Consider the following 21,048-nt stretch of genomic DNA (forward strand, 5'->3'; position numbering starts at 1 on the left):
TCATCGAGGGCCATCTGTGAATGGTGGTCATGCTGTGCCAAGTTCTTCATTTTAGTGCAGAAAGTAGATTCACAGAATACAGGGTAGAGTTGTGTTGTTTTCTCTCAGTCAGCCAATCAGAAAGCAGGCTCAGCCCAGTTAGCGTGGTTAGCTTTGCACAAAGAATATTTAACCATTGGACTCAACCAGGCTCTCCTGTTTTGAGTATTTTGTGCTAAGCTAAGCTAGGATGCTACTTTCTCCAGCTACATAGTAACTGTACAGACATGATAGTGGTCTTTCTGAGATGTCCTGCCATTCTTGCCAACATAATTATTTGATGAAATGATTTTCATCTTTAATTTTCAATGAGAATAAAGCACAACTAAAATATAATAACACACATTACAAAATACACCAACACATTTTTCTGTACATTCACACACATACGTAGATAACCGATAAGGCCATGGTGTCTTAAACCATATACAATCATAAATAATGACCAAAATGAGATGTTTTAAGTTTAATTTAAATCTGAGGAAAAGGCAGCCATATTGAATCTTCCTTTCTATTTCTGTCCTTGTTGTTCACTTACACACTTCTTTATTTTTGCAGTAACCCTTCTGATGAGTCAAAGTTGACTGGCAGTCTAATAATGGTCTGACCCACCCAGCTGCAGTTTCAGTCCAAATCTGTTGCACCTACTATTAAAAAAAAAAAAAAAAAGGCATCACCAGAGAGTTGCCTAAATACCTCTCTGACACTGTCAACAAAACCTGAACCAGTAATTCATTAACACCATGACCACTGACAAAGTCTCAGCACACTGTTACGAGCAGAACTGGGAAATACCTCACTGAAGCAGCTGTTGTGAGCCAATCACATGCGTGCCAGTTCACAGTTTGAGCCAATGAGGTGAGAGCAGGTTTACAATTTGATGCCTTGACAGCCACAAATAGATAATGACACAGGCTCCTTGTAATGTTAGCACACTGGCTTCACACACACACACACACACACACACATGCAGCCAGACAGAGTGTTTGTACTCTGAGCTCATCCCTCGAAGAAGCCGTGATGAAGCCTTGTAACCTGAGATGAGACAGGCTCTGTTTACACTGCAGATCTACATGTTCAGTGCTGAACAGCTGCTGAAGTCTGATTGTTGGACATCAGTTCAAGGAAATGTGCATACATTCAATGAAAAGTCATGTCTGTGAGCCATATCATTTACTAAAAATACCTACATGTTTCCCACTTATTTTAAGCACAATTAAAGAGATTAATATGAAAACTAAAAAGCACAACAGAATTAAAATGATTTGATGTTATGTTACATGCTTAAGTGTAAATATGTAAATTGAATACATGTGTCTGTAGACATTCCTTGCTGAAGGAAACCAAAATTTGACTATAATTTGACTCTGAGTCCCGATGTGTTATATGTGGTGTCAGAAAGAAAAAATTAAACACAGGCACTTTTTTTCTGCCAGCGTAGTGTGTCCTTTTTCAAGGTAAGGAGACTTGTCTCTCAAGTTCTTCCATCTCTTTGTACAGTCTGCAGCATCCTGACCACGACGTTTGTGGAAATTGTCTCTCCATGAATGCCATCTGGCAGTCTGTAATGTGGCGAAGAAGTGTCGAACAAATGTACATATTCACTGACTTCTGCTAACCTCTCCTTGATTTGGTCCCAGTTCAATCTATTCAAGCTTGGCTCAGTTTGAAAATGGTGAAGAAGGAGAAGCAGCCAGAAATATATAAGACAAAATGTGATGCTACCAAGTGGACAAATCACAGTTGTTACGGTCTATGTTACTGTGACGTGTACTTACAACTCTAGGGAGGTGCATATCAGACATAGATGTTGCGCTGATTCAACACAGAAGTATCATAGACATAGAAATAAAGATGGACATAACCTCTGTGATGTCACCCACAGGTGTCTGAGGAGCGGTTTTGAAGCTCAGAGTGGGCTGCTTCACCATCGCCATCTTGGCAGTGCCTGACTACGACTAACTCCCAGCTAATCCCAAAACAGGCAAAGAGGTGGGGCGTGTGTGGAACTGAGACTTCTGTGCATGTCGGTTTGTGGCAAGTATACACCCACCCACCTGGTGCATTTCAGTGTTGGCTTCATTTTTCAGCCCCAGAAGTTGCCACTTTTACTCCTCATCATCACACGTGTTTACCAGGGTGATTAGTTAGAAATTTCAGATGATCAATCACAGCGTTACGGCTCGTTTATTTGCTACGGCTGCGTCTGAACGGTTTGGAAGAAGGGACTGTTGAAGTAATGTTCTGATGCACAAATGTGTCTGCATGTGTATAATAATATGTGCATTATCATAACTGGAAGCCGAGTAAAGGGCAGCTTGACACACACATTGTGACTTCCTAAAGTCTTGTCATCACTGTGAGGTTGGCAGACAACCAACAGAGAGTTTCGTAATATGATTTAATATAAATGACATGAAACCACATGTTGTTTTTACACTTTGGTTTTATACAGATTTAAAAAATGAGATCTAATGCACATTTTATTAACTGTGAACATGGCCAGAGCAGCTGTTCCCAACTATTTCCAGTCATTTTGCAAAGCTAAGCTATCTGACTCATAATTTGTCCCCCGAGGGGAATTTTTATTTTCATCATGCATCATTTTTCATCTCTTATCTCACTTTGAAATGAGCTTCCACACTTCTCTGTATGGCAAAATCAAAATTTTCATGTCCAAAAATATGTTTTTAAAAATATGATGGAATGTATGTAATGAATGAATTTGAATATCAAATTGTCGACATCTAAGATTTGTTATTATGGTAAGAATGATTGTTTTGACCTCACTGACCATCACAATAATACTGCTATCAGCCTCTTGTTGTCATTCATAACTGGTGTTCATATGGATGTCCATTTTTGCACTTGCTGGAGGTGGTGTTTACTGAATAGAAATTAATTTATTGAGCAAACATCAGCAGTTTTCGCTGTCATCACAGATACTCTTACACTGCAGCATTAAAAACAGCTAACACACTCACCATTAAGCTGTTCACACACTTTCTATCTGCATCTGCATCACGCACGAGGAATTAAAAATAAGAAATAGGTCATTTCTGGCTGCGGTGTGAACGCTCAAACACAAAACAGGATGTGACCGTGAGCTGTCTTTAGCCTCCTGATGAGTTGCAGGGCATTCCTGACCTCGCTGGCACACGCTAGCAAACAGCAGTGAGCTCATAGGGTATAAATATCACAGTGGGAGGGCTGGAGCGGAGCTGCTGGGGTATTTAAAGGGGAGAGTCGGGTGTAATGTCCCACAGAAGACTAACAAGAGGGGGAAGCTCAGGAAACCACTCTTCACTGGAGCCTAAAGATATTAAGTCCGAAAGACGGAATCTGCAAACAAGAAACTGAGAGACTACAGCGCTTGCGGGTTGTCTTATAAACAAAGCAAAGTTTTTGTCAAGAGCTGACATGATGTCCCAGCACACTGCCTTGACCAGCCTGTTTGGCGATGACCCTTTCTTCAGCCAGGAGCGGCTGCTGTGGCCGCTGAATTATGGGGCCCTTTCCTCGCTGCAGCAAAGCTTCTTCAACCAGAGAGCCAAACTGGCCGACAGCCTCCTGAGGGAGCTCCACGATGGGCACCCCCTGCTCAGACTCGGCCAGCTGCCCCCCCTCTCCTCCACTTTGCCCGGGTATGTACAGTAACTCATGATTCCGTGTTCAAGCCTATAATCAGAGGATGAGTTGGTAAACTTGATGATGCTGATTCTGATCCAGATCCTGCTTTTCTTTCAGGCTGTGTGATGGTAAAGAGCTGCAGAGAGAGACCCCCAGCAAGGAGCTGCAGAAGGAGGCCCAGCAGCCCACAGACAACCACCGTGACCTCCTGGTGACCCTAGACGCTCGTGGTTACGCCCCCAGTGACATCACTGTCAAACTGGAGGGCCGGAGCCTGGCGGTGGTGGCCATGAAGCAGGCCGGGGCAGAAGAGAGCCAGTCCTGCTCCTCCTCCTCCTCCTGCGCCTCCTTCTGCTCCTCAGCCTCGTCTCAGATGGGGTTCGTCCAGAAGATCGCCCTGCCCCCTCACCTGGATCTGTCCGGCCTATCCTGCTCCCTGATGGATGACGGACAGCTGCGGATCCACGCCCCCGTGCTCAAGCAGCCAATCAGCGAGGAGCAGCAGGTGCCCATCCGCTTCAGGACATCGCTGGAGTTTCCCATCACCAAGGACAAGACAGAGGAGGAACACACAGACTAACACACACACACACACACACTCCACACATGAATGAAAATACATTGTTGAATGATAAAAAAAAAAGTATACACAGACACACACTTCCACTAAAAGACTGTCTATGAGAAAAGTTTACAATTACTGAATGATGAGATTATTTATTTTGTAATTATTTGAAATTTGTATGAACTGTTGAAAGTTTTTGATTTTCAGAAAATTATATTTGTGCAGTATTGTCTGCTTGGTGCAGGGATTTCTCAAATAAATAGAAAACTACTGTTGTTATGGACTTTTGTGACCACAAGATGGTACCAGCAGCCAATTTACACAGAGGATGGCCCAGCAGGAGGCAGAGAGGGAGGGAGGGCGAGAGGAGGAGGAAGAAAAAAAGAAGAGGCCTAAATGCTAGCATTATGTTTAACTGCCCTCAGGTGACTGAATTAGTGACTTTAAAAGGTTCGAGTGACGTCTTGTTTCCTGAGGTGAAGTTATTTGCTGCAGCGCCGGAGCAGGTGACAAGCAATAGCAGCAGTTAATGTTTTATGAGACCTGCCCCGAGGGAGTCACGACAGAGGAGAGAAGAAATGAAGGCATTAGCAGAAAGGAAGGAAAGATGCCAGGGGAGGAGAGAACCTATAGCCAGACTTTAAAGGGTTAGTTCACTGAAATAAAAAACCAAAACATCCCAGATAGCGAAGTAAATCCGGCTCATACTTGGTCCACATGCTTGTTTTCTTCTGGCCCAGTATACGCCCTGTTCAGAAGTTTCGTTTTTTGCTATCAGGGATGCTCCTGCTTATTTTTGAGATGTCTACAATGGAGACAAATGGGATTCATCTAATGATGCTTAACATGGAGAAACACTGAATACAAAACATTCAACGGCAGCATTGTCCCTGTTATTGTAACAAGTCATTCTTAACTCTTCAACACATTTCTCCAGTAAGAATCAGTCCTCATGAAAACTGTGAATTATCCACAGTAACAGAAACACTGAGTTTTGAAAGACAAGCAGCTTTTCATTCATTTATTTATTTATTCAGAGGATTTTCTTCAAAAAAAAATCTATGGACTTCCATTACATTACAGAAATCTCATAGACAGATATCTAATAACCAGGGTAACCGTCTAGACACCACTTGAGGTTTTTTTCATAATTCGATTTTTCGGGAACTTCTCTTTTGTTATAATAAACACACAATAAAAGGAAGAGCTGAGAAGAAGAAGGAAGCTATCTTGAGCACATAAAGCCACTATGACTCAACAGAAAAGGAAGACAGAAATTCTGTGTGAGCCACAACTCACAAAACATTATAAAACATTATGAAATACTAACTAACTACTATATCATAGTATGCTTACAGATTAGCATCAGCGCTAGTCATAATGTTATGATGAGATGGCCATTAAAAGTCATATATGATGGTCACTGGAGATAACTCTCTATTATTGCAGCTGACATTGTGATGACTAGCAGGGGCTAATTAACATCAGTGGTTGCCTGTGAAGCTGTGATAGTGCGACAGGTTGTGCTTGGAGTTGTGATGCTATGGGCAGTGACTGCTGTTGCTATGGCTGTAGCTGCTGCAGAAACTGTTCTTATAAGTGAGGCTGCGACGGGTTTTTCACTAGGTACAGTTGAAAAACCTCAAAAAGATTGGTGTTGGATGTGTGGGCTGGAAGCTGCTGAGACCTGACTCTTTCTGGTGCTTTTGAAAAGAGGAAGAAGAGGGTGAAGAAAGGGTGTTGCTGCTGCAGTGAGCAGGTTCACACACAAACTAAGTGAAACCAAAAGAGTTGAGAAGTGCCAGAGAGTCTTAAAGGAACCTTACTGAGCCTTATTAAGGTGAATCACCTATCGTCACAGAATGAGGAACAAAGTCTGAAGTAAATTGTGAGTAAGGTCCAGGTGGTCTGTGGAGTACCACGGGGTGGAACAGTCAGAGTCTGACGTCCTGGACTGAGACTTTGATAACTGAACTTTTCTTTCCCTCTGTCTTTCTAATAATGTGTCTGAATGCCTCTCACTGTCTCTGGCTCCCCTCACAGTTGATGCAATTGTCCTCCCAGAATGAAATGTCTTCACAGGCACTACAGGGGTTTGCTTGTGTGTAGGTGTGTGTGATTGTGACTGTGCATGTATTTGTGTTATTTATGCATGAGCGTTTGCATGTGCGTAAGTTCTCGCATTTCAGAAGTCATAAGGACACACACACACACACACACACACTTTTGTGCCAAATGACTGCCCATTTTCCATGGTGACAGTTATGAGGTCATAATGATAACGGGCTCTTCAGTCCAGTGAGGTGGTAAACTTTCTTCCTCCTGGAGACGATCTTCCTCAGGGGAGGAAGCTGTTTACTCCGGAAGCTGGTTCACTCGTACAGACATTCAGAAATCTCATTCTCACTAATCTGATTTGTGCTCGTGTGTCGCAGTCTGAACATTTCTGTTGCTGATTTCCAAACCCTACATCAGCCACAGAATGAATGGCACCTGTACATGAAGAAGTGCACATTGGGGACATGATCGTAGTCATAGCATTTTCCCTCATGCTTGCTTAACGTGATTGGCTGCACTTGGATTGGTTCAAAGTATGTATCTTTTTGGGAAAGTGAAGAGTCGGTTTTGAGCACATGTTTTTTATGATATAGATTTTACTCTTTGGTCTTGGGGAAGATATTAATTGGAAGTGGAACAGTGCTTTGATATTTTGAGTATTGAATTAAAGTTATGATGTGTAACTTTTCCACATTAAAATGCCTAAAAATTATTATTTATGTTTTGTTTTTTTTGTGTGTGTTGTGTACTTACATTCTCCCACATGTTTCCAGCAATCCTCAAACCTAAATTTTTAACCATGGTATATCTGAGCAGCAACTTCTGGTGCTGCCTCTAAAAGTGAGTCAATCTCCATAGACTCCCATGTTAAATTGTTCAACTTTACAGCAGAAATGAACATGTTTACAGCCTGGTGCAAAAACAGTTCTGGTCTCTATGGCTATTTTCCTACTTCATGACAACTGTGCAGGGGTGAATTTTTACATAACTCACCTGTTTAAATGTTATTAAGGCTTAAAGTTGTGCATAATTGAGGGCGTGGCCACTTTGAGTGACAGGTGGGTGAGTGTATGCTTGCCACAAACCGGCGTGCATCGAGATCTCAGCTAAACACACACCCCACCTCTTCAACCATTTTGGGATTAGCTGGGAGTTAGTTGGAGTCGGGCACTGCCAAGATGGTGACGGTGCAGCAGCCCACTCTGAGCTTCAAAACCGCTCTTCAGAAACTTGTGGGTGATGTCACAGAGGTTATGTCCATCTTTATTTCTATGTCTATGATACTTCTGTGTTGAATCAGCGCCACACCTACGTCTGATATGCACCTCCCTAGAGTTGTAAGTACACGTCACAGTAACATAGACCGTAACAACTCTGATTTGTCCACATGGTAGTATCACAATTCGTCTTATGTATTTCTGGCTGCTTCTTCTTCTTCACCATTTTCAAACTGAGCTGAATTTGAGTTGATTGAACTTGGACCAAATCAAGGAGAGGTTAACAGTCAGTGAATATGTACATTTGAAACCTGTGGGTGAGGCTATGTCCATCTTCATATCCTCTAGCGTATGTGTTGGTGTTGTGGTTGTATGCCAGAGGTTCAAAATTTACTTTCTATCCAGTTTTAAGACAATTTTTTACATCTTGGTTGTTTTCAACTATGTATTTTAACCTGGTTCTCTAAATTACCTAAATGTTCAACTTAACTATATGTTTTAATAAATGAAGAACTTAAAATCAGAAAATAAGACAAGTACTTAAAACCTCAAATGTCCTCATATACTAACAGTAAATGTGGCTTTGTAATGTTTTGGAAATAACAATACTTTTTGTGGCCTTGCCCTCCTCAGAAGGCAGAGAAGACTGAGTCCACATGGGGGTATTTTGTGTAGAACACAGAATAAAGATTTATTTCCATTATTCACTTAAATAACAAACACGCAAAATAAAAAGTAAAAACCCTGACATTCAGAATATTTTACATGTACACATGTTGGAAAACCACACAAAATAGATTTGCAGGTGAAATCGATGTTTTCACTGTGAATTAATTAATGTGACATGACCAAAAAAAACACAAGTGCTTGTATGGGAAATTTTCACATTAGAAATGGTCAAATCTGACTGTGCTAAATTGTGCCCTTTGGACTCAGTAATGCTTTTAATTTCATCTGTAGCAAAGTAAACTACATTGGTGTTCACTTCTATTAAATGGAAATAATATGAATGTATTTATTTATAGTACATGTAGTTTGTTACTTTTTTCTTCATTTCAACATTTAAAAGAGTAAAAATGTATTAAGTAAGAACATGCTATGTAAACTAAGAGGTAAAAGAGATGCGTCACATTAACTGAGCAGCACCTGTAGCTCGGGGCTGTTAGGTTTAATGTCACAACACTATCCCACCTGACTGATGCACATACGACACCGATGGCGCTGGTATTCACAGCGGTGAGCAGTTCATCCTGCAGGCTTAATTTTGTGGCCTCTTGTTCTCTCTCCAGGTATCACAATGAGACAAACAGGTCATCACTCTGACTCTTCCATCAGTGTGTGCGCTGCTCTACAACAAACTGCCAAAATCTGATCAATGATTTAAATAAACATTATATCAGCACATGTAACCTGGAGGAAAGACGTCATGAGACGCTCACTGTGAAACAAACGAGACTAATTCTGATCCCTGATCAATTCATCTAACAGACAACTGATATTAATCTTGGTTTTGATGCGTTTTGTGTCCTTTATGCATACTCCCCATAAGTCTTCATTTCTGTAGCCTTTTTCCTGGGGGAATTATCAACAGTTTATACCACTGTGACGTTAAACACATGGTTACCATGGTTACCAGGGGATGCCTGGAAGTGACAACCACCATAAATGGGAAAAAGAAGATAGAAGAAGAGCTCAAACCTTAGAGTTAGAAGAAAAAAAAGTTAACATGTGAGTATAAACACAGAGCTCACTGGTGATTCACAGCCAGAAATGTGTGCAGCCATTTGTCCTGTGATGGCATGATGATGAATTCCAGATAGGCTTTCATCAGATGTAGTCCAAACATTTATTTATTTATGGTCTTTACAAGTAGGGAGCAAACAGAGGGAATAAAAAATGTCAAATCAGAAGTCCTGTCGCAACATGCTTTGACGTCGTTGATACATCACAAAGTGTTGTCCCCTTCCTCTTTATACCATTTTGAGCCTTTATAGCTTCTCGCACTCAATCACTGACCAGGTGACGTCAGTGAGGTCTGTGAGGGTTCAAGACTCAGGCCTTGTGGGGGACATTGGGATCGGTCCACTCTAACCCAGCCAGCGTTAGCTAGCTGATGCTCAGTGGGCCACCCACCCAAGTGGATGGGCTCAAGATGTCTTCAAGATGTCCACCAAATGGTATAACAAGTAAGAGATCCTGGTAACTGATGTCATAGGTGACAAACATAGTATTACCATGTACTGTTGATGTGAGGGACGAAGGCTCAGGTGGTAGAGCAGGTTGGCTGCTGGTCCCTGGGTTGGTGGTTGGATCCCTGTCTTCCCTGAGCTCAGGTTGGGTCATGAGTGAAACCTATGATAATCAAAATGCAGATGGTGATCCACTGTGGCAACCCCTCACAGGAGCAGCTGCAAGACAACTGTCACTTCTGTAGAAAAAATGTGTACAAATAAGTCTGCTGCTGCTGCTGCTGCTGCTGCTGCTGCTGCTGCTGCTGCTGGCCTCACAGCTGCATTTGAAATGGTGCACTTGAAGGTTTTTCAATGCTGTATATGAAGCCAATATATATCTTTGTGGGTTGGAGTCCCAGTATTCATTGAAGGCAGAAACACTACCAGGAGAGCTTTACTTAATTACAGCCTTTCTCAAAGAGTGAGGTCATGTGTTAAGTTCAGTGTTTCTGAAACTGTCTGCTAGTGACCACAAAGCCTAGGAGCAAGAAGTGGATATGTGTTGTTTCAATATTACAACGGAACTGTTTTACAGTTCCCGTGTTGTTTTCACTTTACTGTAAATGACTTTTTTGCAACACTGTTTACTCACGTAGCTACACAAGTTTACAGTTTATGTATTATGATTTATGTCAACAATAATCAGACATTTGAAGGGAGATGTGAATGAAGCTAACAGTTAGCCTTCCCTGACATTGTGCTAAATTTCACCAGTTATCAGCAGCCTGTTCACTATCAAACATGTGCAACGGACAACGTTATGAACCAGTTTCTTCAGACCAGGTCATTTAAAAAGAAAATCAAATGAAACCTCCAACACAACCGACACAACAGGCAAGTTCTAAGTGTTTAGTTTTACTAGTAATGTAGTCACCACAACTCAGACTCGTAGTGCATTTGGTGACATCTGGCCAGTGTTCGTGTGTGTGATAAGTTTTATGCTACATAAATAGCATCCTCTGTTGCTATGCAGTATGTGAAGCAGGGGTTGTGGATAAATAAAACCTTGCTGAAGGTGACAAGCCCCACCACAGTGCTACTGAAGCAGTAGGCCCAGTGGTTTTGGGGATGTTTGGAGAGTTAGGTGGTCTGTGAGTTTTATTTTAAAGGTTAAGTCCTTGGTGTGAAAAAGTTTGAGAAACACTGCTTTATTACTTATTGATGCATTTACACCAGTGCTGGCAGAAACACAAATTGTGTAGTAATGAGCAGTGCAAGGTTTGAAGTGCAGTAATTCATTTTGAGTCATGCTGTGATGATCAGTGATGATCTGTGATTCAGTGGTGAGAAGGTTTGGCACATGTTAATTTATGTTAACTGGTCCTGTCAGAGCTGATTCTGCTGTTTTTTTTTTGTTTTGTTTTTGTTTTTTGGGGGTTTTTTTTGTAATAGTTGTAGCCTTGTTTAGTTGTTTGCATGTCTCTCTGCACTGGGGTTGTGGGCTATGTTACATTGCTCAAACAAGACCAAATCTTCAGGTAGACCTCGCCTCGGCAACAAAGCTCAACAAAAACCTGCTGGTCCATCATTGTTCATCTTGATCTCAGCACAAAGAGCTGTGACGCAAACACAGTGTTTGCAGTCACAGGTTTAGAAAAAGGATGATTCCAAAATGCAGCAGGAAAGGCTAGTATATAATGTCATTCAGCCCTGCAGGCCTGACCCTGACAGCTCAGAGGGAGAGAACCGGGGCCCAACAACTACAGTAAGTTCTGACCCTGGTTCCTCCAGTCACAATGCAAATCTAGTCATCTGGGAGAAGAAATAATATTTCCATGTTGACATACTGGGGCCAAGAAACACAAACCTCCATCAAAAAAGCAATAAAACACAAGAACAGTGACGTGAAACAGCCAAAGTGTCCATTAGGCTGGCAGCTGGTGCAAAAGTCTACGTCTATGCTTCTGTGTTTCTGTCTAGTTGAGGACAAAGAGTTGATCATTCCTGATAAATTTATGATGCGTATATATGTTTTTAATTTAAGATAAATCAGGGCTAAGGATCAGATAGGGAACTCATTTTTAAATCTCATTTGATCCTGTCTCTAACCTCACCATGTCTTTCCTTTTCTCTCCCTGTATTTTACTCCCCTTTGGTCTATTTAGCTGAAAGTCTTACATTGTCCTGAAGCCGTTGTTGCTGCTGCTGCTTTTATTTTTTCTGCCTCCAGTCTCAAAGAGGCCAACAGGTGTGTGCAGAATGTGGGAAGATCAATGGTTCAAGTGAGATTTATTGATCGGAGGAAAGGCTATCAAACAGAGAAGCCCTGGGGCTCCTCATCCACTTCTTTACCCCCCTCTCTCATTTCTTTCTGCTTTCTGTCTTTCTTTTTTTCATTTTTTTCATTTTTTTTTTTACCCATTTGCTTCCCTCTACTCTGTATATTTGATCGCTCTTTCTGTGTATATAGTTAATTTTTTCTAGGTATTTCTCACCACCCCACTCACAACAACTCACCTGCAAGGACCCATGGGACTCTTCTGTCTTAACCCTTCTTTTGCAGAAACACCCCCCCCACACACACACACACACACCTGGCTGTCCAGCATTGAGTCATAGTTGCAGTAGGACACAGGATATAAAGCTGTTTCTGACATGTCGTAAATATGAGGAGCAGCCTGTATTATGTTGGGCAGAGCCCCGCGCCCAGGGGAAACACAAGGCCTTATATCTAGTACTGAGACTTCTGTGACCATGGCAGAGACAGACTTTATATAAACTGGTGTGTGTTTTTCCACATCATGTCCCATTAGCTGAATTTACCACAGGTGGATTCCAACCAGGGTGTAGAAACATCTCACGCACCTGAGCTGAATATAAGTGTCTGAATACTTATGTCAGTGTTATATTTTAGTTTCTCCTTCTTAATAATTTTTTTTTTTTTTTTTTTTGCTTTGTCATTATGTGATAGATTAATGAGAGGAGAAGGAATTTAAATGATGTTAGCAGCCTGAGGCTGCAGCGTCACCGGGGGAAGCTTTCCCACATGCGACTGGCTTCACTCCGATCAGTGTATCTGCTTTCAGGAGAATGACGAGTTGGTTTTGTGCAGATTTTTTTTTGACATAAATTTGACTCTTGGTTGGTTGGTTGGTGGTGTCCACAGGTCTCCACACCAGTGTTTTGAATCCATAAATTAGCATAAATAAAATGAGAGATATTTTCAATTGCAATTGTTTTTTTTTAGTATTTTGATTTTAAAGTTCTAATATGTAACTTTTCCACATTAAAATGCATAAAAATGAAGTACAGCTATGTTATATATTTTTTTAATTGTGCTTCTACCGGCTATAATCACCTGGTCAGTTTGTTTTGGAGAGGAGGAGACCTCTGTAGATTATTCAGCCTCCTGAATGACTGACTGAAGAAATCCAAACAGGAAGAAGCTTACAGTAATGGTGGTAGGATAGTCAATCCTAGTGGCACAATCTACATACTGTGTGTTTAATTAATATTTTAATATATTTCAATACCTAGAGATTCTAAATGATCTAAATGTCCAACTTGATTAGACACTGTTCAAATGTTTTGATAAAGAACTTGTTTAAAATCAGAAAAAAAAGAAACGATTTTACAAAAGTGAACTGCTTCAGTGTACTTACAACTTCAGGTGTACTCAATCATTACAGTAAATGTGTCTGCGTAATACTTTTTGTGGCACTGACCTCATCAAAAGGCAGAAAAGACTGAGTTCACATGACATATGAAAACATGAAAATCAATGTTTTCACAGGTGAAGTGGCTGAAAACCAAGTATCAGTACTGTGAATTACTCACGTGTAAATCCACAAGTTTTTTTTTCTTTTTAATAAATGTGAAAAAAAATACTTAGCTTTCTCATGATGTGATATCGAGTGAAGATTAATCAGGGAAAAAAGGAATTTTATGAGGCTGCAACAGAACAAAATGTGAAAAAGTGAAGGGGTCTGAATACTTTGTGAATGCACTGTATGTCTTGAGTAGACAGTAATGTGCGTGGAAATTACCGACAGGTGGACATTGTTAGTTTTCATCTTTTTGAGTCTGTACAGACTCCAGACACCAGATAGGACTGGATTTGTATTTAAATGTCATTAGAGTATGATAGAAACCACCAGTTTAATGTGTAATCAAAACCTTCTTCCAGGATTTTTATTTGTTTAGTGTGTATCATACCTCAGTCAGTGCACATGTGGCTAATTGTTGAGATGCTGATATTAAAAGAGGCTATGAGGGACCATGATAGCATCACATTGTTAATCATCAGGAACAGATAATGGAGTTAGCAGCGAGACAGAATTTCATTTACCACATGGTATTGAAAAGGAAAACAAAAGTGTAATAATATGGCTGTGAAACTTGAGCTCATTAAGCTCAGCCTTTATATTATCTGTAGTTTTATCTCATAGAGGGGTGACAGCCGGTTTTCCGATATGTTGCTTAGCTCCAGACCTGACTGCTCAGACGAGCAGAGGAGGAACTGAGCATAAGACAGATACACAATTTAGGTAAAAACATGCACGCAAAAATACACAATAAGTGACAAAGTGAGAGATACACAGTCACACACAGAGACACACAGAGACACACAGCAGGGTCCATTAGAGCGACGTTTTGTCCTTGGCGCTGATACGGCTGGTTATCAGTGAAGCCTGGCTGTCATGTTGTCCTGACAGAGCAGAGATACAGATACAAGAGTCACAGACTTAAACAAACACTGAAAGGCTCCTGAACATCCAGACAGGAGATGGGCTTTAAAAGCATTTGTGTGTGAATGTGTTTGCATGAGTGTGTGTGTTTTTGTGCTTTTTCGAATTGGTGCACAGACGTATGCTCGCTAATACTGGATGTTTATTACATTTAATGTTCCTTAGGATGTGCTTTACAGAACAAAAATATACATGATATAAAAAGGAGTAGGAATATTTTATATTTTAATATGTGTGAATGTGCGCAGGCGTGTGCGTTTGTGTGTGTGTGTGTGTGTGTGTGTGTGTAGCGATGTTGAGTGACATGCAGCGACAGCAGCAGCACTGTGTGTTTTATCAGCGCTGGTTAAATGTTTCCTGCCACTCTTCCTCCCCGCTTTCAGCGGCTCTAACCTTTCCAAGGCTGCTGTTGATACAATCAGACACAAACACACAGATGCGTACATAGACACAGCACTAATATGCTCTTTCTCAGCTATGTTTTTTTTTCTTATGGATGCAGTACACATGTACATATAGTCACATTCACAGCTGGAAGCAGGAGGCCCAGTGGAAATGGAAGTTACTGTTTCTTCTGTTGCCACAGTAGTGATGATGTGACTTTGCAGATGGCAATGATGGTCACTATTTAGGACTTCAAAATATCTATACAGGCAAACTAAATATAATCACTCACACATCTGTGAGTGCCATTTTTATTGCTACGACCATACACCTGATACACTGTTCAAGATTTGGAGATGTGCACACTGCTACTCTCGATTACATCTGAAATGTCTGCACAGTGATTTGTTTCGATTGTTATGAAGTTGAGCACAGATATTCTGACCAGCTCCATGATGAATCCTAATGTTTATCTGATAGGAACAGTGCATGCTAATGGACATTAATATAAAATACATGATGTAAACATGCCAGATTGTAGCAAAAATGCTAATTTACATCTTTATTCCCAAACAAAAAAACATTACAAGTAGCAATACATAAAAAATACACAAATAAAGAGACTAATACATCTTGCAGTATCCTGACTTAATGGTGACTATCCCTAACCCCCTAACCCACAGATCTGGTTTGACTTGACATGTTTGAGATAAGGTGGGATATATAGGACACTCTTTTATTGCAAGTGGTAAAATATTATCACTAGTATCCCTTTAGTGACAGTACAGTTTGTCTTGTGCCTAAGAGGCACCTCACAGTCCCCTCTAGTGGCCGCTTTAGTACCAGTGCTACTGTCACTGGGTGGATTGGCATAGAATTTGGTGCAGACATCTGTGGTTCCCAGATGATGTATCAATTTTTTTCGATTTTGGTGACTTCAAATTAAGCACCACCATGAGGTTGACATTTGGGTTCAGAGTGAAAAGTCCCAACGACTATTGGATACACTGCCAAGAGCTTAATTAGTTTCAGACATTCACATGAAAATACCTGTGGTTATCCCTTAAACTGAACTTAGGCTGATACTTTGCTTTATGATAATTATACACTACACAATACACTAAGATGGGGAACATTGTAAGTGTTGCTAAACAACAACGTGTTAGCATTGTCACTATAAGTATGTTAGCATGCTGATGTTGATAAAGAACAGCCTCACACAGCTAGTAGCATGTGCGTGTGTGTGTGAGTGTGTGAGTGTGTGTGTGTGTGTGTGTGTGTGTGTGTGTGTGTGTGTGTGAGTGTGTCAGGGACTTGGGGCTGACCTGCAGCAGGTGCTGCTGCGACAGACAGCCCAGGGGCAGTGAGAGACAGAGAAAGATGAAGAGAGCGCTGTCACCTTTAATCTGCATCCAGACCCACTAAGGACTGCATGGTCACACCAACATTAGCATAACAGCAAATCTCATTTCAATAGAATCACTGCAGTCAGTAACAAACTGAGGCAAAGTGATGTCTGTGCGAGTTGAAAATGTGTAAACTTGAGGAAAAGTTCATGTGTATCCAGAAGCTTCAGGATGAAAATATCAGATAAAAGTGTGGTGACCAAAACTCATGTGAACATCTATCAAGACAGTGACTATGAACTTTACAATACCATCACCGATACTCACATTGTAGCTTCCACTGAGGAGACTCGGGTCATGTCTTTGATCATACCCCTGGGTTTATGGAGAATTCAGCAACCAGCACAGTCTGACTGATTCCCCAGGTTCCAGTCTCTGTGCTAAGCTGAGACTTTAAGATGCATGTGCCATTTTCTCACCAAGTTCAATGCATTCTTTTTCTGCTGCCTGTAAAAACCATTAATGAGCAGCCAGCTGACATTAAAAATGCCTAATGCATAATCAATACTTCATTATGATTATGTATGCATGAGAGGAAAGGGCTCTCAGGTAAATTAAAAAATGAAAATAAAAAATAAAATTACTTGATAAAAAAAATAAATGAAATAGATTTTCTTGATGATAACCAAGCACATTTTTAAAGTATCTGAGCTACATGTATCTGGTTATCACAGAATACTCTATCAGCACTGAAAGTGTTGTGTGGAGTTGTGGAGTTGTCCTGTGAGGAAACAAAATCATGTTTGCATTCAGTGTTTCTCCCCAAAATGCAGTGTGAGTCCTTGATGTCTAACAAACACCATGGATGCATTTCCTTCCTCATAACATTTGCAAAGCTGATTTTGAATATTTGAAATTATGCATTGTTTCCATCCATGTTTACTTGCTTGCAGCCTTCACATTTCTTGGTGCATCACTACATTTCTTTGTGTGTTGTCGCCACAAACTGTCACTCAACAGTACAGCGTGACACTGGAGACAGGAATGTGCATCACTCAAATGCACATTCCTGCAATGCAATATACAAACAAAATAGGGACCCTCTCATATGAATTGACAAAAACTGTAAACTGTAACTGTAGCAAAGTTGCCTATTTATATTCATATTACTTTCAGCAGACACAGGGCAACAGTTGGATTCATTTGGAGTCAAGTTTGAGGCCATCTGAATGTAAATTTAATAAAAGCTCAAAAAGCTCTGTTTTTGGTCTCTACCAACTCTTAAAGGAGGTATCCATTAGATGCTAAATTCTACACTATTTTCAGCAGCTGGTGGTGAACTTTGTCTACAAATTAGTAAAGTTCAGCTGCACTGAATATACAACATTATGAGAGCTGTTAGGCTAGAGCAAAATAGCAAAATTGTGGGACTGAAAACCAAAACAATGAGCTGAGAGATGCTTCATAGCTCCATGTAGCTGAGAGGAACGGCGGGTGACGGGTGCAAATTCTCTGTGGGTTCATATAAGCAACTTTTTTCACATACAAGGAGTCATGTGAGCCACTGCTGATATAAAGATATTGATTATAGGCTCTTTAATTAGGGTTGATTAGCAGCCATTAATCCCAACCGTAACTGTGATTATATAGCAGTAGCAAACATTTGATATTAGCTTGTCAATCAATATCATCTTATGGAAAAGATCTGCTCAGTTTGATTAGCAGGTTCATCAGGATCAATATTCCACTCAGTATTCCATGTGTGTCAGTATGAGGCTCTGTATGTTTTCATCTCCTCATTGAAACAGTTTTATCTTTTGTATTTGTCTCAGTTCATAGATTAAGATGATTCTTAGTAAAAACGGTAACAGTAAACATAGGTAGACACACACACACACACACACACACAGAGAGAGAGAGAGAGAGAGAGAGAGAGAGAGAGAAATGTACACACTATAATCTGTAATTGCCCTTTTAACAAAGCATCATCACAGGTAAAAGTATTTGTGGAAGGAACTATGGTGTGCTGGCTTCTCCAAACACACCTACATTCCCTGTCAAGCGCACACAGACACAGACACACACACACACACACACACATATCCAGACACAGATACACAGTAGTACAGCCAGCTCCTGTGTTTACTCAGGGAATAGATTACGGTTGAGAGCTGATCTTTGACATGTTTGTACTGCTTTTATTGACTGTGTGTGTAATACAGAGAAAGAGACAATTAGGGACACAGATTAAACCCGATGAATGGATGGTTGTTTGGGAAAAAAACAGAAAATATGAAAGATAATAAATCTGTTTTTTGAACTGTTATCCAGTATGTTTGTAAGGAGCTTTACACAGGAAAATATGACTGAGACAGAGAAGGAAAGAGATGAAGAGATTCCTCAGTCAGGTAATAGTGTGTGTGTCTCAGAGAAGGACAAAATACTAGAAGAATACTGAGAAGAAAATATAAATACAGTAATTATATTGTTTTAGCCTGTGCATTTTGTACATCTACATTTGCCAGAGAATACCAGAATATTTCAAATTAATTTCTTACCCTGTAAAATCTACTAGTTTCATGTCATACAAATACTACATAAAAGTATTCATTTTATTTTATTTTATGAAGCTTTGTCATTTTCCAGCAGAAGAATTACATTTTTGTGATTAGATTTCATCCTTTCCAGTGGATACTGATACCTGATTGCATCTTCTCTACTACTGGGACAGTGTTGTGTTACATATGTACCTTCATGTGTTATAATTCTGTGTAGACCACTGCCACAGAGAAGTAAGTGCCTTTTCATTTGATTTGAGTATTAATGTGCTTCATATTAGTTGTGTGTAATTGATTAGATTTTCTTGTTGATTCTGAAATGTGATGCGTCTCTGTTATTAAAACTGCATCTTGATAAAATATAAATATGACAACCCTTATATACTACTGTGAATATACCAACCCTGATAGCAGGTGCAACCTTAGGAGTAAGGGATGAAGAGGCAGTTTTGATATCAATATCATGATTTAGAGACTGACTGGCCAGGATGACTAGGATTTCAGTCTTAGAGAGGTTTAACTGAAGGTGGCGTTTCTTAATCCATGCAGATATGTCAGAGAGACGAGCTGAGATCCGAGCAGAGACCGTGGGCTTGTCTGGTGGGAATGACAGGTATAGCAGGATGTCGTCAGCCTAGCAGTGACATGAGAAGCCATGTGAGTGGATAATTGGACCCAAAGAGGTGGTGCAGAATACAGGGGTCCAAGAACCCATCCTTGGGGCACTCCAGTTGGGATGGGATGGGCATTGCCATGACACAGTGAGGAGGAAACCTGACCCAGGGTGCCCCCTGGGCACCGTGTAGGTCGTGAGTGAGAGGAGGATGATGGCCAGGACAACTTGGTGAACACCACCTTCCCTCTGTGAATCCCTGCGTGCCCTGGGCAGCTCCGTCAGCAACAGGCTGCTCCACCCACACTGTTCCAAGGAGCACGTCTGCACATCTTTTGACCCTTCAGGAGTCAGACTGTACAACAGCATTCAGACTCTACAACAGACCGACTGTATAACAACAGTCAGACTCTACAACAACAGGCAGACTGTACAACAGACTGACTGTATAACAATAATAAGAGTGTAAAACAGCAGTCAGACAGTACAGCAACAATCAGACAGTACAGCAAGAGTCAGACTCTACAACAACATCCACACTCTACAACAGTAAGACTGCGCAACAGCAGTCACACTCTACAGCAACAGTCAGACTCTACAACAACAATCAGATTGTACAGCCACAGTCAGCACTGCTCTCAGCGGGTACTCACACTGATGGCTGGACCACAGAGACAGACTCAGCCTCCTGCACTGTTAGTGTTATAATTATTCTAACTGCTATGTGTCATATCTACACACACTGGACCTAATGCTCTCTGTTTACATGTTATTGCACTTGTCACTTTGAAACAGGTACATCTTGTGTCATCTTATGTTTCTGTGTATTGTCTGACTTTTGTTTATAACTTGATCCTGTAACACTGAGATTTCCCTTCATGGGATCAATAAAGTTTCAAATCTCTCGCTCTCATAAATGTTTTGCTGGAGTCTGTGTGCAACAGCTTCTCTGTTTCCTGTGCAGACAGGCATTTATCTTGGCTTTTGTAAGATCACAGTGCCACATCAGAATTAATTACGTTACTGCTGCTGTACTATGTGTGCAAATTGAGCTCAGTTCTTTCTCAGATGAATTCAAAGAAAATGAGCCTACATTCATTATTTGTTTGGTCATTGTCTGAAAGAGGAGGTCTCAGCTTTGAAGTCTAAAGGAGGTGGAGCTCATCCAAACCCCTGCCCCCAGAGCCCCAGGACCCCAGTGGTATAGAGTGTTTCATCTGTGACCAAATGATCAAATGATGGTCAAGTGGATTATATTACTAACTCTCTTACAAGTGTCAATCAGCGCAACATAACATACTTAATTTTTTTTTAAGTAAACTTTTTGCACAAGAACGACATGGTTTTGAGCTGCCGACAAACATTGGCTCATGAAGCCACTGTGGGTCTGCAGCCGAAGCACGAAATCACACACACTCCTGCACCAAAGCACTGATGTCATTATGGCAACGGGAAAAGTCATAAAGGAGAGGAAGAGGAGGAAGAGGAGGCTGGATAAAAACAATGTAATGTGAAAAACCACATATTTGTACACGTGTGTGTGCGTCAAAGCTTTGTAGAGCGTAGACACAGCGTCATCACACTTTCTTATTGACAGGGCCAAAACCACTTTCCAATGAAATATCTCTCTGTCTGTGTGTCTGTGTCTCTGTCTGTCTGTCTCTCTCTCTGTCGGTGTGTCTGTCTGTCACCACAGGTTCATAAAGACAGGAGCTCCGC

General features: G+C 40.9%; 1 protein-coding gene across 1 annotated transcript; it reads left to right on the forward strand.

The window, feature by feature from the left end:
- Positions 1-3,301: 3,301 nt before the first annotated feature.
- hspb9 (heat shock protein, alpha-crystallin-related, 9) lies at positions 3,302-4,509 on the forward strand. Its single transcript, XM_071474798.1, has 2 exons — positions 3,302-3,683; positions 3,787-4,509. The coding sequence occupies exons 1-2, from the start codon at positions 3,460-3,462 to the stop codon at positions 4,247-4,249; spliced, it is 687 nt and encodes a 228-aa protein (XP_071330899.1). The 5' UTR covers positions 3,302-3,459; the 3' UTR covers positions 4,250-4,509.
- The last annotated feature ends 16,539 nt before the right edge of the window (positions 4,510-21,048 follow it).

This window comes from Trachinotus anak, unplaced genomic scaffold, assembly GCF_046630095.1.
Source record: "Trachinotus anak isolate AG129_WGS33_773 ecotype Australia unplaced genomic scaffold, CSIRO_AGI_Tana_v1 ptg000003l, whole genome shotgun sequence".
Lineage (NCBI taxonomy): Eukaryota > Metazoa > Chordata > Actinopteri > Carangiformes > Carangidae > Trachinotus > Trachinotus anak.